General features: G+C 34.3%; 1 protein-coding gene across 10 annotated transcripts in view; it reads right to left on the minus strand.

Moving 5' to 3' along the window:
- The window catches only part of KCNT2 (potassium sodium-activated channel subfamily T member 2), a 379,220-nt gene that overhangs the window by 267,145 nt on the left and 93,497 nt on the right, over positions 1–18,578 (minus strand). For all 10 annotated transcript variants that reach the window (XM_059942834.1, XM_059942832.1, XM_059942830.1 and 7 more), the window contains exon 2: positions 1,528–1,607. In XM_059942834.1, coding sequence (XP_059798817.1) covers positions 1,528–1,607 — 80 coding nt within the window. The remainder of the gene's footprint in view (positions 1–1,527; positions 1,608–18,578) is intronic.

Consider the following 18,578-nt stretch of genomic DNA (forward strand, 5'->3'; position numbering starts at 1 on the left):
TGAAGAAGAGTAATTAATATTAAGCAAAATGTGCTTAAAGTCTGATTAATAGAAGCATTACCTTTCCTGCAATTATCAGGTGGTAACTGATTCACAGATTGTGAATAAAATTTTGAGGTCTTCCTATAATTAATTCTCAATAAAATCTGGAAATGAAATGTCATTTTGTTTTTACTCTGCTATAAGTGAGTGTACCTGAGGTAACATTTCTTAACAGTAAAAGGTTAATGCTTATTAATTGTGTAATTTTTCCTGGGTTTTCCTACTAAAATGCTAGGTACTTATGGGTTAGCTTCTTTATAAAGTCTTCTAAATCGTTAATGAAATTGCCCTGGTTTTATAGAACTGATCTCCTCAAATGACAGCTTAGTCAAAGCTGGCTGTTGTTAAAGTATTCAAATAATACATCTATTCCTTCTGGCCTGGAGAAAGAAAATTTTTAGTAAAATTTTTTAAATTTTTAAAATAAAGGAAACCTTCTATGCAAATGATGTGGCCTCTCCAGGTAACATCTATTGGTGGGACCACCTTGGGAATTCAAAACAACTGGATTAGAAAATCATTAGTTATTATTAGCCTAATCCTAAAACTAACCAGCCATTAAGATTCTCTAACCTGTGTGCCTTACAGATTGAAATATTCCCTGCAGTCAGTACTTGGGTAACTGCTCACAACTCAAGTTTCTCTCTATGAACTCTATAGAAGCACAACTTACTTTAGACCACCCCAGGAGGATTCAGAGGTCAAAATTCAAAGAGAGCAAAGTCTACACCAATCTAATGTAGACCTCTCCAATGCTTCTTGACGTCTTAAGCAATAATCACATGAAAAAAACTGCATATTGGTTCATTATTTATGGCTTTTTCAAAGTACGTGGTACTAGGGGGAGGCAAGTATGACTGGCACTTCAACCCTGAACAGGCTTAGAGGTCAGTGATTATGCTAATTTCATGCCTCCTTGAAGTTCCAATGTTTCCCAAGTTTCTTTGATGATAAGGATCACTGGGCTGTTATATGCTGAGCTTAGCTCTATACGTCCTGATTTTAAATCTCCCAGGGGAGGATGCTAGTAATCTGTACCTTTCAGATCACCTACATGTTTCTTGTTATTAGGTGTGATGGGGAAACTCTTCCCTACTAAATCACTAAACCAGAAAATTATTCCCCACTATGGTCACTTGGAATCACCAGAGTCTTCTCAAAACAAGTTTTGGTATCCCTCACAGTTAAAATATGGGGAACCCTCACTTAAATGATTTTCCTCAATGTTCCTACCAATCCAAATGGTCCACTCAGAAGTCTACTTACTGATGTGGGATTTCGAGAAGTAAAATAGTCAAGAAACCTTGACTTGACACCACCAGATGTAACATCTATTGTTTTCTGAACTTTAATGGCTGGCAGACAAGACTATCAATTTTACTTCTCTCTATAAAAGATATTTTGCAAAAGGATTGCAAAGCTGGAATTTTTTAAGGTAAACATATATACAAATACATAGACAGGGGAATAAAATGAAAGACTTACTTGATCTCTGGTTTTTGATAAAAAATAACTTTAGTCTCTCTTTAAATGTGTTTTCATTCATATAAAATTCAACTTGCACCCTGCAAACAAAAAATAAAAACATAATTAATCTAAAGACTAATATATAGAAAATAAAAATAAATTATTTGATGTGATACATTGTATACTTTGAGTGAATCCCCACCACAGAAAAGGAGAATTGAGTAAAATGCTGTTTTTTTATTTTTTGAGAGAAGCAGTTACTTTCCAATTTTAAAGATATAGTCAGTTCAAATATCATATGTAGTTGACTTGATTATTTGTATCAGTGGATATGATGAGTGGTATGGGTGATTGCAAACAGCAATAATGCAAAAGTCTTTCATATGTGTTTCTGGAATAATTTTTCATGAGCGTTTTCCTAATTCTTTTCCCTGTCATCAGAATCAACTGCATGCTTAAAAAATTCAGGTTGAACTAACCACTCCAGATCTACTGTATCTGAAACTTAAGGGACTGGGCCTGAAAATCTATTTTTAGCAAGTCTTCACTTTATCTTGAGACTACTTGGGACACCACGTATGGAACACTTTACCTTTTTATTTATCTAGCTCATATTAAAATATATATGGATCAACAAAGGAGTGGTAGTGCAAGTGGAATGTTAAAGTCACCATAGAGAAGTTACAAACCAGACAAATCAATTAAGGGACTGAATATTCTACATTTAATCTACTATAAACTGATACCAACACTCTAAAACATAATAGCATTCTAATAAATGCATTTGCTTTCTCCCTAAATTCTAGCAGACTTCTCTTATGTGATAGGGCTTAAATAATATTTTCAAAATACTGAGTGAAAAGAAACATTGTGTTCAGTGCATGGTGACTTGTGAATAATCATCTGAAATTTTCTTAGTTAAATAGTCTCAAACATATTTATTATAGGTTAGGATTCCAAAAAAATTAAGAAAACATTTTAATGCTTACACAAACAACAAAGACATAATTTCATTTTTCCTTATGTGACAAAATTTTGATAATGTAATCTATATAAATGAGAGAGTTTTTTGTTTGTTTTGTTTTGCAGGAATACACAAAAGAGATAAAACTGGAGAAAAAATAATTGACATGTACCACAGAGATATTTCACTCCTAAATTCTAAGCTGCATGTTCAAGAAGATCCATGAATATTTTAAAAGCAATCTCTTAGGCCATAAAAACAAAAGCTCTTTTGTCATCAATTGCAAAATAAGTTTTATCTGTTATACCTTCTAGAAGACTTGAATTGCTCTTTTTCTCTTATTCCTAAAGAAAATATCCTCACCCATAAACATTTTTTCTTTTCTTTGCATCATTTTGTCATTTACTGTCCTCTTTTTTACTTTATATGTAAAATCACAAAAATCAACACATAAATCATGATTCTCTTTACTTGTTAATTTCTTTAGCAAGAAGCCATGAAAATTGCAACAATATCTTCTAGCAGAACACCTCTATATACATGCCTGTGTGCATGCACACACCACTTCACATATATGCAAACCTTCACACTCACATGCTATAAAAGTACGTGCACACACATGCAGTCCCACAACTCCACTAGTATCTCGGAAAGCCATGACTGGCTCTGTTTCCCTTGTTTATCAAATGAAAAGGACTTTATTTTAAATAAAGCAACTGTAACACTGATATCAAGCTAAATTAGTTCATATTTGCTACGGATACAAAAGCAAATTTGAGAGGACATATGGCTACTGCACAAGTAATAAAGCAAAGGCCATGTAGATTTGCTTCCTAGAATTATCAAATTTATAAAAATATGAGTCCATTCTTCATATCAGGAGTGCAGTACTGGGTATATAATTGAGGTGCATTTTTCAACTAAAATGAGATCATCTAAAAGCCTGAAGCAAAAAATGAGGGATCTGGAAAGTATTTCATTGGATGACAAGTTTAAGGAACTGGAAATGTTTAACCTAAATATGAAGAATGCGCACTAACAAAATGGCTGTCTTTAAATACTGAAGTGACCATCACTATTAAAATGAGATGATTCATAATATGATGCTCTATTGTATAGGATTAATTATAGAAAAATATGAGAATTATGAATGATATTACCCGATTTTGAAATGGCCATCATTATAAAGTGGAGAGCTCGCCAATCCATATAAATGTGCCAAAGACTAGATAAGAGCTTGCAAGTGACTGGATTTTTTTTCCTGAGGTAAAAACAATTTTGCATCGTGTGAGGTCTCTCATTAAATGACTTCGAAATTCCATTTTAATTATAATATTGTGTGAAGTAAAACTCTTCTTTTTTTAAAAATTATTTTATTTTATTTTTTTGGCTGTGTTGGGTCTTTGTTGCTGCGTGCTGGCTTTCTCTAGTTGCGGCGAGAGGGGGCTAATCTTCATTGTGGTGCATGGGCTTCTCATTGTGGCGGCTTCTCTTGTTGCGGAGCACGGGCTCTAGGTGCGTGGGCTCAGTAGTTGTGGGACATGGGCTCAGCAGTTTTGACTTGCGGGCTCTAGAGCATAGGTTCGGTAGTTGTGGCGCATGGGCTTAGTTGCCCTACTGCATGTGGGATCTTCCCGGACTAGGGCTCGAACCCGTGTCCCCTGTATTGGCAGGCAGATTCTTAACCACTGGGCCACCAGGGAAGCCCAAAACTCTTAATTAATCTAGCGATCTCTCCAAGTCAGTATCACTGAGGACCATGGATGATATTAAAGCATAAATTTATACAAATGCTTTTCAAAGCTAAAATGAAAAAAACAAACAAAAAACAAGCAAAATGCTTCTTGACCCATGTCTTCTATCAGGTACAAAAAAATGTCCTTTGGGTTTACTATTTATAATATGGAATGGATTTTTCTTTTATTTTATCCAACGGCAACTCTTTGGGAATCAAGGCCACTGAGTGTACTGTACAATTTCGGGAACTCTCCAGCACCATAAAGTTCTCTAGTACTCAGGGATTTAGGACAGAGTTTACTTTTTATCTTTCCCAATTTTTTTCATGATTTTAGTTGATTTTAAATATCCTCTTGGTATTTCCCTTTCCAGATTTAAATGGGCTTTTCCTTCCTTCCTTCCTCCTTTTCTTCCCTCCTTCCTCTCTTCTGATCTTCCTCTTTCCTTCTTCTCTTCCTTCCTTCCTTCCTCTTTTATGGCCTGCCTCCTCCCATCTAACTTTATCTGAATTTACCTCCATCCAGGAGGTCATTTTAGCGGACTCAAACTATATGGTTTTGAACAATACACCAGGGCAAATCTGCCCTCATCACTCCTTAAAATGTCATTTTTCCACATGTTTACACTCAAAATAAAATTAAGATCATTTTGTCACATTTGTCCCAATATAATAGTGGAAATGGGTGTATTTAATAAAAAATAAAGTGGAGTTGCAATCATTAGGCCATATCTGTTCTTACTGATATACGTTACCATTGGTTAATAACATTATTTTTATGTTGGTCAACAATGTTTTATTTTTTTATTTGGGCAGATCCTATAATTTTGTTTGCTATTCTAAAAGTGTTTTGTTTCAACCTTTAACTTTTGTTTTTGATACTGTAATTGACTACCATGTTGAACTCTCTCATAGGTAGTGATATTTTTCAGGTTTATTTTCTGAGTTTTCTAGGCAGACAATCATGTCATCTGGAAATCTCCAATATTTGTATTCCCATTTTATTGTTCTTGTCTTATTATATTGACTAAAACTTTTTGATGAAAAAAAGAATAATCAAATAACCATGGTGTGCATTCTTAGAAGGCTTCTAGTGCTTTAGCAGTAATTATATTGTTGACCATGAGATTGCAATAAATACTTATGTTTTACTAAAACTCATAACAGGAATGAATGAATGTTGATGTTAAAAAAAACCTATCTTGAATCTATTAGTTGATGGTACATTTTTCTTTTTCTCTTGATTTATTGATTTGGTAAATTATTTTAATAGTTTTTCTATTAGGTAATTATTTTTTTCAATTGTGGGATAAGTTGTTTTCATAGTAGTGAACTATTCATGTAATTTACTGCTGGATTCATTTTCCTATATTTTAGGAGTTTTCTTCTATGCTCATAACTAAGATTGATGTGCTACTACCTTTAGATTATTCTAATATCTTCAAATACAGACTGAAAAACTCTCCAGATATTTTATGCTCTGGAACAATTTTAAGTATATAGAGATTTTTTTGTATAACCATCATCAATTTGTCTTAACAATATCAACTGCCTTAATACTGATTTAAATGCTTTATTTTTTTCCCATTTCCCATTGCTCTGGTTACTTGAATTTAGCATAAAAATTATGCAGGATCTTGTTAAAAGGCAACTTCCTCGTTTCAGTCTTAAAATTCTTGTTTACTTTCTTTAAAATACCAAAAATAATTGTGACCCAGGTTGTCAGTGCACCATTCTTTCAGAAACACTTTTTTTTTTTTGCTCTAATAATGCTTTGGACTCTTTTTAGGATGCCAAAGTTTTGCAGATATTCTCTTTTGGAAATTATGCTACATACAGATCATTACCAAAGGAAAATTCTTCCTCTGTGTCCACTTGGTGCTTTTCCCTTCCTGCCTTCCTCTGATGCTGTGATATTGGTCATGGAGTCCAGGTACCAGTTTTTCTATTACTACACTCATTCAAACAAGGCAATATCTACCTGGACTTTCTGGTCTAACTGGTGTTCTTCCCTTCCAATCATTCTCTATGATGGTGACAGTAGCACTTCTTAGTCATATGAAGTAAGTCCATTAGATTGTAGGCTCCATGAGGGTGGGGACCATATTGCTCATGCTTATGTCTTAAGTATCTCTTAACTTACTTGAGACCTATTAGGGACCTATTCCTGTTCAATGCCTGAATGAAGGTCTCCAGTTCTTTCTTTGGTACAAACCTTAAGGACTCTGAGTCGACAGTGTAGTGGAATAGATAAAGTCATCTTCCTTTCCTTAGGTTATAACTATTTTGAGGATGCAAAACTTGGGTTTGTGGTGAGCTGAATCCTCGTAAGCTCTTATTCCAACTTGGTCTACCTTGTGATTCACGATCATTCCCTGCAGGTTTTTTTTTTTTTTTCAATTTTATTAATTTGGATGTGTTTGTTTATTTGCACCATCCCCCCATGATTTAATGAACATTTAGAAAAATATCCACTACTGTTGACTGATTTAATTTTTACAGTGTTGCTATGACTTGGGTAAGGCAGCCATCAACTTTATTTTATAGAGAAAAAACTTTAATTCAAATAATTTTAGTGACTTGCCCAAGTTTATAGCTAGTACTGAGACAGAATTGGGACACTGATCTTTCTGTTACTACTTCTTGCTTCCTGCCTCCTCATCAAGTTAGTTCTTCATTATTAGGAGAGTTCTAGGTCACCTGCAAAGTGTTACAAAAGAGCACTGCAAACACCAAACCCACATAGGGGTACTGAGAAGTGTTTGTTTAATACTGCCCTTTGATTATTGACTCTAACCCAGAGTCCTATCCACTTCCAAATATTCACTCTTAACTTCAGGTAACTAAATTATTTAACAGAGCTACCATTCAAGTGGAACCTTGTAAAAAAATAAATTAAAAAATAAGCCTACCATTAATTTTTCATTTTAAAAAATTAGTTTCACCAGTTCATGCTCAAGTGCTTCCAAAGGCCTTCTACCTGGCTTCCAATCTTTACTACATGCACAAAAAATAACCTCACTTTAAATACTTTGGAGTCCCTCCTAAAGCATTTCCCAACATCTTTTGGCCCATCTTATTCTTTTCAAAATTATGCAAGCCTAACTTTTCCACCTCTTTTAGTTGGTAACATCTTACAAGGAGGCAGAGATTAATTCTGGAGACTTTCAATAGCATTCTCTGCATTTTAAAAATAAGATTTAAAATAATGTCATTTTCAGAAAGGGAAACCAGCTATTATTATATGCATATGTATATATATATATATATATATATATATATATACACATATATGTTTAAATAGATATATGTTTATATATAGTACATGTACATATATATGTGTTTAAATAGATATATATTTTTATATAGTGATGATAGATAGATAGATAGATAGATGTAATGGTAATAAGGAAAGATCCTGGGGTGCTAATCACTCATCAATTTTCTTTCATTCTGGATAATGCTGATACCCCTCAATAATAGCATTTATGCTTTTGTCACTCCTTGGTAATCACAGCTTGCTGGTAGCTGGAAATACATAGTTTTGCAGTTTCCACGGGAAAACAATTTAGAAGTCCACCCAGGAGTACTTTTTCATTCAAGTCTCTCTTCAGTTTGAAAACTCATGTCCTCATGTCAATGTTCATTTTCAGGACCTACTCTCTGTACTTCCCCATTTTTCTAAAAATAATTAAATTTAAGCAATCCCAATTTAACTTAAACCTATGCACAGGAAGCAAAACATAAAGAAAGCTAGAATAAGTATTTAGCTTTATTTAGGTATAAAGATACACTTTTTTCATCCTTAAATTGCAAAGAGATTTTGCTTCTTCATACCCTGGCCCAACTGCATTGTGGGGGGCAGGTCTGGATCAAGTAGGTATATATACATACACATACAGGGTATAAAGATATATATATATACACAAATACATGAACATGCATAAATGTAAACATATGTTTCTAAAGTATAAAGCTGTTAGCCACAGGAAGGCGGATAAGTTTACATAATAATGACTACAGGTAGCATGGCCTCACCACAAGCCTAACGGCCTCCCAATCAAAACTCATAACAACTACAACATGTAAATCCTCTTTGCTTTTTCTGTATGCATATAAGATAAGAAGAGGATAGACGACACCATGTAATTTCTAACTCAGATTGGACTCTTGCACCAGTCATTTGAAAGCCTTGAAGGAAAAATATAACGATGCTCCCACAGACCAGGATTGCTAGGAATGGGCAGCATGATTAAATAGCAAAGCCCAGTTTGGGAAGAAATGTGTGTGTTTTGGGGGAGGGAGCTATTGGGTCTCAAATAGTCAGGGCATGGTCAACAGATACTAGTTGTTAGTATGAAACTGGAAATTACACAAAGACTTCCATATGCAATGAAAGAAGCACCTTTTAGTTTTACTGAATTCTTTGCACCAATGTCATAAGATTTTAAATCAGTTCTGCAAGCCCTCTCCCATTCTGCACCTCAAAAGTCATAGATCAGTAATAGTCACAGCTCACTGGGGACACACATTTCTTTAGGATTTCTTTTATTACTTATTATTCTTACTTAAGTTAACATATATGATTTTAATAGATAAATCATACTGGGTTGAACACAGTTAAAGACATGGTCCCACAATTTGGAGAAAGAGGGGGAAACAGTCACAAATAGAATTTCACTCAATAAATATTACAATAAATCGAATGGGTTTTCTAGAGAAACTGAATTTTTCCCCACAATAGTTTGTTGGTATGTTCACGTATTTGTTTATTTTGTAGTGTAGTATAAGAGCTAAGAGGGATAAGAGCACAGACTGCGGAATCAGATGATATGCATCTGATTATCAGATTTCCTAACTTTTATCCTCTGTAAAATGTGGATATTATTTCCATTAACAGGTTATGAAAATTAAAGAAGATACTTTCTATGTGAGACAAACAACTGGACAATGGCAAATAACTTTTTTCTGGTATGTTGGTAGTTTAAAAATGTTCCTAGAATAAACACTTATAAAAGGAAAAACAAAAACTGTGGATCACTGATGCCTATTTGATGTAGTTGATTCCTCCAAGATATATTTGCTTAGGAAAAATGAGGATAGAAGGCAATAAATAACTTCACTGTTTACTCCAGAAAACTCCTACAGATCAATTTATTGGGGACAATAGTCCATTTACCTAGGCAAACACATCACTTATTTATAAGACATTAAGACTTGCATTGTCTTGTTACTTATTACTCATTAAGAGTTCAAAACCCTCACTTTGCTGTGTCGGCCAATGCTAAGTGACTTATCCTTTTTCACCATGAAAGATCCCTCTTACACCACTTGAGCCCTTATTCCAAAGCCTAATAAATATCTCACTTCTAACATCATCTTCTGAAGCATTGTTAATGCTTACTCACTAACTTCAGGGAGTTTAAATAAACTTAGTTTTGCTTCATTTACAAGCATCTGGTGACATGTCACTTATTTAAACAACAGTATAAAGGAAATTATCCTACATCTGCTGATTTACAACGTAATTATTTTTACTCAATCATAGAAGATGCAGGCTTAGATTGTCATTTTTAACACTGCATGGTATTCTTCTATATATTCCTCTATGTTAACAATGCACCATTTTTTCACAATTCTCTTACATACATAAATGGATGTTTAGGTTTTGTTGGTTTATTATGAAAAAAATAAGAAAAAAATCATGCACTTTTCTAATAAATAATAAATATATTGTCTATATTTTTACTAAATAATATAAAATCTAAATGTCAAATCAATTTAAATCTATGTATATGACAAATAACATAGCAGTAATCTAAAAATCTGGTTATCATCTTATTTTAACAGTCAAATAAGTTTCTTTTAGAGTACTTTCCCTATACTTTTTTCCCAAACTGTCCAAGAAGGTAGACAATGATACAGTTAAAATGTTAAACTGTTACACTACAGAAACATTTGCTGTCAGTTTTGTCAGGAAAATTATCCAAAACTTGGAAGTAGGCAAAAGAGATTACTAGATGTTCTTTTAATAAAATGCTGGCCTTGACTTTGTATTTTCTGTGCATTTTTACAACTGTGGAGGAACAGACCTTAGTGAGCAAAGTTGTGTCAAGTAGACACTCAAAGAATCTCCACCCAACAAAAGAGAAAGCTCCAAAGGTTAATGCACATGGCCCCGTAGGACTTCTGGAGGTTCTGCTAACCCAACCACCTTATTCTGACGTTGCCTGTAAACACCTAGCTTCTTCAGTACCCTACCAGTTTTAAATTAGTACTGTTTCCCTCCTTAATCAATGAGTTGAATATAAGTTTTGACAAGTTTTCATTTCATATTTGGATGAGGGACATGATCTTTTAACCTTTTGAAAATTGTACTCTAACAGTTCCTCCTCTAATAAGGGCTTCTTATTAATTACCAGCATAATTTAAGTTGTCCCAAATGCTTTGGAAATCAATTTGGTATTTATATTATAAAATAAACCAAAGGTTCTATAAAATTCCAATCAAAATCACATAGGCAATGTTGTGGAACTTGATAAGCTGATTCTATAGAGGGTGAAAGATTAAACTAAATAAGACATTTGTGAAGAAGAATAAAGAGTAGATATTTTCCCTACCTGATATCAAGACTTATGATCCTACAGTAATTAAAAGATTATAAGTATGGCACAGAGAAAGAAAAACTGATTAGTGGAATAAAACAGTCAAGAAATTGACTCATGCATATATTGAATATTATTATGTAACAAAAAGAGTATGGCAGGTCAATAGGAAAAAGAGGAACTTTCAATAAATTGATTTTTTAAATAGTTATCCAAATAGGAAAAAAAATGAAATTGGACCCCTATCTCATACCATATGGATCAAATCACCTTTACATAGATTAAGGAAACTTTTAAACTCTTATTAAAAAATAATGGTGAATACTTTTTTGATATTTGAATAGTCAAATAGTACTTTAGATAGAAAAAGAAAATTATAAAAGAGGTTTTGCCTGGAAACATAGTATAAATCAATAAATAACAGATGGGCTCAGGAAATTCCCACAGCTCAATTTATAAATTTTAAATTTAAATTTTAAAGATAGTGGAAAGCAAGCTCACAACTGGGAGAAGATATGTGGATACAAAACCAGTAAAAGTTAAAAATCAAAAGTATATAAAGAATTCCTAAATCACTAAGAAAATAACAAACATGTAGCCAAAAGATGTGAAATGGCATCTAACATAAGAGGAACTATATTGGCTAATAAACCAAGGAGGAAATGTTCAACCTTATCAGTACTCAGGAAAATGCAAATAAGAGTCTATTGAGATAATATTTTATATCCATTTAACTGGAAAAAAATCAAGAAGCATAATAATGCCAAATGTTGGAGAGAAGGTAAATCAAAGGATTTCTTAATTGTGGATGGAGTATAAATTGGTGCAATCACTTTTGTAAACAATTTGGCGTTATCTAATAAAATTGAATATTCACATAGTTACAATTCAACCATTCCACTCCTAAATAAATGCCAGACAGAAACCTACACACATGCATGAGGATGCCTGTACAAGAGTGTTCCAAAAAGCACTCTTCATGAAAGTGCAGAGAAAAATCAGAAGTAACTCAAATATCCACTTACAGGGAAATAGGCAAATCTGGCATATTTTTACAATGGAGTATTGCAGTAAAAATTAATGAAGTATGCAATAATATGAATGGATCTTGGTAACCAGATGTTGAATGAAAGATGCAAGTCTGAGACGACTACATGTAGCATGGTGCCCACTTTGTCAAGTTCAAGAGCATCTAAAACCAAACAATAACTTGTTTAGGGATACACATAACATCTGTTAAACTATATTTGTTAAAAGGAAAAGAAAAGACAAAACGAGGAGAGTGATGACCTCCAGGAGGGAGCAGGGGAGAGAGCGGAGGAATGCAGAGCTAGTTGTAAGTTATTAATAAAGTATTAGTTCTTTGAGTGTCCATAGGTATCTATATATTAATAAATTATGAATAAATGAAGGAAAGAATGAATGAATGAATGAAATAAGAGTGTGTCCACAGCACAATATGGGGTGTTACACAAACTAAAAATTACAACTAAACTAATTCTGGGGATACAAAAGAATTCTTAAAGATGTTATATTTATAAAAACTGGGGGTGAGAGGAACTCTGGGGTACTACATGAGAAATAATTTCCATACTCCACCAAAAAAGTAGATGACTCAAATCTATAACACAAGAAGGAATTTGTTACGGAGTCAGAGTGAATAGGGTTGGCAAGCTTGGATGGAAGGAGAGAGACACACCCAAGGCCTTTTCTGATATAAGAAATGGCAGGTACAAAGGGGAAAAAAAATGTGAGGAAAAAGTATAGTACACGTATGGAATTAAAAGGAGTTAAAATGGCTAGAGCACAGGAAGTGTATCAGGTAATAGCAATACAGGAAAGCAGAGAGGCAGAGAAGAAGCCAGATAATTAAAAGAACTTGAATAGAAGCCAAGAAATGTGTTAATAAACAGTGACTAACAATAACATGGAGCTACTTATTGAAAATACCCAAGCACTACACTGAACACAGAGATGTATTACCTCATTTAATTCTCAAGACATACCCTTAATGGGTACTATTACTATTTCCATTTTACAGATTAGGGGACAGAGGCATTTGCCCCAAATCACATAAATCCTAAACGGTGGACCTAGCATTCACAACCAAGCAGTCTAACTCCCATATGCCTAAGCCTGATGATATATGAGCTTTAACCAAGAAAGAAAAATCGTGGTATACAAATCAAATTTACTTTTCTTTTTGCTATTTTTTACTGAGATATAATGGACATGTAACCTTATATTAGTTTCAGGGGTACAACATAATGATTTGATATTTGTATACACGGTGAAATGATCACCACAATCTAGTTAACATCCATCACCACACGCAGTTAACAATTTTTTGTGTGTGATGAGAACTTTTAAGATCTACTATCTTAGCAACTTTCAAATATGCTATACAGTATTTTAAACTACAGTCACCATGTTGTACATTACATGCCCAGGACATTTATTTTATAGCTGGAAGTCTGTACGTTGACCATCTCCACACCAAATTTACTTTTTATTTTTTAAATTATTGTATTTTTTTCTGATTACAAAATATAGTAAAACGGATTATAAAATATACAACCATAGCTGATAGACATTTTTGGAATTTATTGGATTAAATTTTATTGACACAAGAAATACTGCCTAACAATTCCACCTTCAACTATTTTAGTTTAGTAAATAAATATTATTCCTAAGACTGTATCATGATTAAGTACCATATAACTGAATATGGTAGACGTGGAATTTTGGCACCCAGACCCCTCTCCTTCAATGATAGCTGGATAATTGCTAGCTCTGAGCTGCTACAGGCTCTGCCTCGGTTGCAATGAGCCAGCCTATCTGAGATCACACCTTCCACAACCCAAAGTCCTATCAGGGTCTGCTTCCAGAGAATCCAGTCAGAGACACTGGCAATTACTGCTTCCAGAGAATCCAATCAGAGACACTGGCAATTACTTTAGATAGCTTGTCTATAAGTTTAACGGCAACTCAACTTGATCAAAAAGCAAGCAACTGATTGTGATTAAATTGGCAATATATAGATAACAGCAAACTGCTTTATCACAAAAAAAAAGACTTCAAAGTAACTCAGGATTTTGCTTCTGACAATACGGTAAAACATATTCCATAAACTCTTCCCAAGTGAAATACCTTGAAAAGTTAAATAAATTATTAAACGCACACACTCACACACACACCACACACCACATTTTTAACATGTATGTCTTAGCTAGTAGGAAAGTAAGGGAAATTCTTAGAAGCCAGAAAAGACAAGAAATTAAGAAACCAGAGATATAAGTAAGCATTAAATCTGCTGTTCACGCTGGTGCTTTCTGCCAATTTTTGATGATATAGAGTTTCTATTTTGACAGACAGGAGACCTGGCAAAGAAATCCCCCACAGAAATCCCCTAGAAAGAACCAGGGTTATTGGAAAAAGCAATGTACATCATCAGTGCATGAACTAAAGAAAATCCCTTATAGCAGAAGAAGATGTGAATGCACTTAGCCGTCTTGGCCATGCATTGATCCGTAATGAAAGAAATAAAGAGACACTGAGACTTGCTGTATTCATTTTCTAGAGCTGCCATTACAAAATACCCGGGTGACTTAAACAACAGAAATTAATTTTCTCATAGTTCTGGAGGCTGGAAGTCCAAGATCAAGGTGCCAGCGTGTTGATTTCTCCTGAGGCCTTTCTCCTTGGCTGGCAGAGGGCACCTTCTGTGTCCTCACGGGATCTTCCCTCTGAGTTCAAGCATCCATGGTGTCTCTGTGTGAGCAAATGTCCCCTTTTTACAAGGACACCAGTCAGATTGGATTAGGGCCCATCCTGATGGCCTCATTTTAACTTAATTACCCCTTTAAAGGCCCTGTCTCCAAATACAGTCACATTCTGAGGTACTGAGGATTAGGATTTCAACATAACGAATGTTGTAGGGCACAATTCAGCCCATAACACTTACAAACAATAAACCTAAAATCATTGGCTCCAATTCTTCACCTCTTGTTCTTTCTTAAGCCTATTCCACTTCTCCACCAAATCTGCAATCATCAAGGTCACCAGTGACCTCTACGTGGCACGATGCAGAAATCAGGTCATCTTACCTATCCTATCAGCGTTGGGCATAGTCGATCACTTCCTCATCCTTGAATCCCTTTCTTCACTCTATTCTCTTGGTTTTCTTCCACCTTACAGTTTACTCCTCCTGGGTATCCTTGGCTCATTCATTCCCTTCTGTCCTTAAAATCCATCCTTTTGCAGCTGTACTCAAAGAGTAATGAATCTCTATGCCCAAGTTTGCCAAATTTATATATCCCGCCCACTCCTCTCTCCTAAACTCATACATTCCAATTCAACTGCCTACTCAACTTTTCTACTGGGGTCTCTAGTGGATGTCTCCAACTTGGCATAACCAAGACCTAAATTTCTGATTTTTTCCCCTGAAATCTTCTCCCAATCTGAGCTGATGTTAAATCCGTGCTTCTGCTCGTACACACAAAAAGTCATGTAGTTATACCCAAATCCTCTTTTCACTTGAGCACATATTAATATTATTCTCCAGAGTTCTCTGAACAGTACAAATCTTTTAGCAGAATAAGAAAGAAGAAACTTTAAAAAAAAACGCTTATAATCAACATGTTTGCTCAACACCAGCTTGCAAGAATGACCTAAAGATATTTAAACCTGCCTGCAGGTTAAAATTGATTTTCAAGGCAAGGTATGGAAAAACAAAGTGAAACAGAACTTCAAGTGATAAATACAAATACTGAACCCAAATGGAAACTTCATCCATGTATCAATCTAGAAAAATAGGTGCAAAATATTTCACATCACTGAAAGAACTGTGATGTGCAAAGTCTTCTATTCTGAGGCATGACCTTTAATTAGATACCACTGCAAAAACTGCCAGATTAGATACCTAGGGATGTATAGTGACACAGAGGGAAGTATTGGAAAGGAAATAACCACCCACTTTCTTCTTCCCATCACCTTATTGTGTCTGAGAAAGGAGATACTCTGATCTACCTGCTAATTTTCCCTGTGCTATCCCCTCGCTCCCCCCAATTAATTCCAATTCTATCATCCAGAGTTCTATAAAAATTCAGGATTAGTTTGAGGATAAAATTTGTCATCGCACAGTTTCTTAAAGCCTCATTAAATCGCAAGCTCCACTAGAGCGATACTTATCAGCTTTTGCTTATAACTGTTTGCCCAGGGCCTAGAATATAGTGGATGTTCACTAATATATATGGAATTAAAAATTATTTGGCAGTAGTTGCTTCTGACACCACATTAGCATCCAAAGTTGACAATTATCAGCATGCAGAGGCTGGCAATCTGTGGTTACTGCCATCTGGCATCTATGCTGGGCAACAAGAACTCCCAAGTTACCTTGCTCCAAAAGGAAGAACACATTTGTCAGTTTGCAAATGCATGCTTCTGATTTGCTGTGGGTAATATGCACACTCTAGCATGCCACAGTCACTCTTTACTTTCTCAACCAGACTTAATTATCATACGAGTTACTGGGCTTTTAAATTTGTGGGTCCACTACTTTTCAATAAAAAATATTCACCTGGATCTTAAGAAAAATGAACAACTCAAACTAATTAAGCTTTCTTTTGCCTTCCTTCTTGGCCTTGCTCTGATTCCTTCAGGTCTCATTTCAGATGCCACCTGAACCTCCTTCCTCACCAAAGTCTTTAAGTGACACACATGTATTTTTGCTTAGCGCACTCAATTCCTTTGACCACAGTGCTTATTATAATGTATCAGAATGATCTTTTTAAAGGTGTCTGTCCATCAAATAAACCTTACAGAGCACAAAACTAGTTCTATGGCATAGAACACAGAAATGTAAAAGAAGGAAAAAGTTAACTTTTAAATAATATTTACATAATTAGAAATTTGGTACATTTACATTTTGAAAATGTATACCCTCCTTGAGCAAAGCAGAAACAGCTTAGCTTAGTGCTTTGCAAGAATAAAGAGCAAAAATAGACTGAAATAGACAGGAAGCTACCAAGTACCAGATGGAATGCATCATTAATAACATCGAACTATAAGCCTCATCAAGAGTTGATTTGAGGGCATGTTTCTTGCTGTGTGTCCCTCCAAAGCTGCTAGTAATGGCTTTGCTTGGCTCTAAAATTGTAAGCGCAGGAACTGTGTCTATTTTGTTCATTTTGATTGTGTTCTCAGAAGCTAACACAGTGCCAGGTACACATAATAGGTACTCAATATATTTGCTGAGTGTTGAATGAATTTTGCTATAAAAGTTTGCTTTTTGCTCGTTATTATTTACATTCTTATCTGCCAAATCATACTGTCAATTTAAAATCTCTTCTGTAGATGTTTCTAATTTTCCATCATCCTTCCTTTATACATTCTGATGTGGAGGCATATTTGATATTTCCACCCAGTATTTCCTTCAACCTTCACTCCTCAATATTTTCTTCTCTGTGGGAGAAGTACTATTGAAAATACATATATTTTTCTTTCTGATACTTTCAGAATAACTATTGCACTTCACAAAAATTACTGATAAAATGTGGCTAAAAATGTGTACCATGTGAACATTGACTTATATATTTACTTAAATATTTAAATAAGTACATGTACAGTATTTGAATAGTAATTTATATATTTAAATAACTAATCAGTGGCATCTCTATATTTATATAAAAATATAAGATAGTTGATTTCCATTTATTTATTTCTGTTGGATATTTTTCTTTTACATATTAATAAATCATTAAATCCCAAAAGTATCATTTTGGTAATTCTGCCAAAACATGGCTTTTAGAATCGTGAAACTATTTGCCCCTGAAACGAAACATGTAAGATATCTCCCAGATCAAATAAGTCTGAATTACAATCATCAGTTTTTAAGAGGGAAACAAAACTGAATAGAGCTCATCTCAAAGAACAAATGAAACAAAGCCACAATAGATGACAGAATCCATCCTAGATGGATGGATTGAACCTCTTGTCAGAACCCAAGTCTCTGGTTTAGGGAATCTGAAAAATATGTTCTAAAGTACTAAAACAACTAGGGAAAATTCTGGGTCCTGGCTCACCATCATTGATAATATTCATGGAAAGGAACTATGAAGATGGTTGTAAAGCATTTGTAGCATTTTTGAAATGAAGGCCATTTTACTAGCAACCACAGCTATGGGTATAACTACAGCATGACCCTTTCAAGGATCCTGAGGTTTGTCACCAGAACTCAGAAAGCTGCCACCTCACATTATAATCCCTATTAAGAAGGCTTCCAACTCTAAATATCAATACAAGGCTTTTAGTTTTCTGTTAAAAGGTAGTCATTCTACACTATAAAATAGATGATAAGCTCAAGAACACTAATACCATGCAAACTTGCTTACCACTCTAGTATTTATGAAAATATGAATATTTCATTTTAACATTTATAAAAGTTGAGCAAGCACTGGCTCACCATTAACAAGGAAGGTGTTCCTTAGAATTAGAAAAAAGTTGAAGTGAAATTAAAGCCTGATTATAGATACATCTTGTGAAAATAACTGAAATTCAATTGTAATGGAATTTTTCTTCTTAATGATGGAATCATATTTTCCCTCATTTAAAGAAAAAAATGGAAATGCCAAGAATATGTGTCGCTTTATCTAACAACCAAAGAATATAAAGATCTCTATAATTATATTTAACAATATGTTTATGCAGAAAGAATCTCTACTTGGCAATTCCATTTCAAACTAGCTTTCACTTTCTCCATGCATAT

This window comes from Balaenoptera ricei, chromosome 1 (assembly GCF_028023285.1).
Source record: "Balaenoptera ricei isolate mBalRic1 chromosome 1, mBalRic1.hap2, whole genome shotgun sequence".
NCBI classification, from domain to species: Eukaryota; Metazoa; Chordata; class Mammalia; order Artiodactyla; family Balaenopteridae; genus Balaenoptera; species Balaenoptera ricei.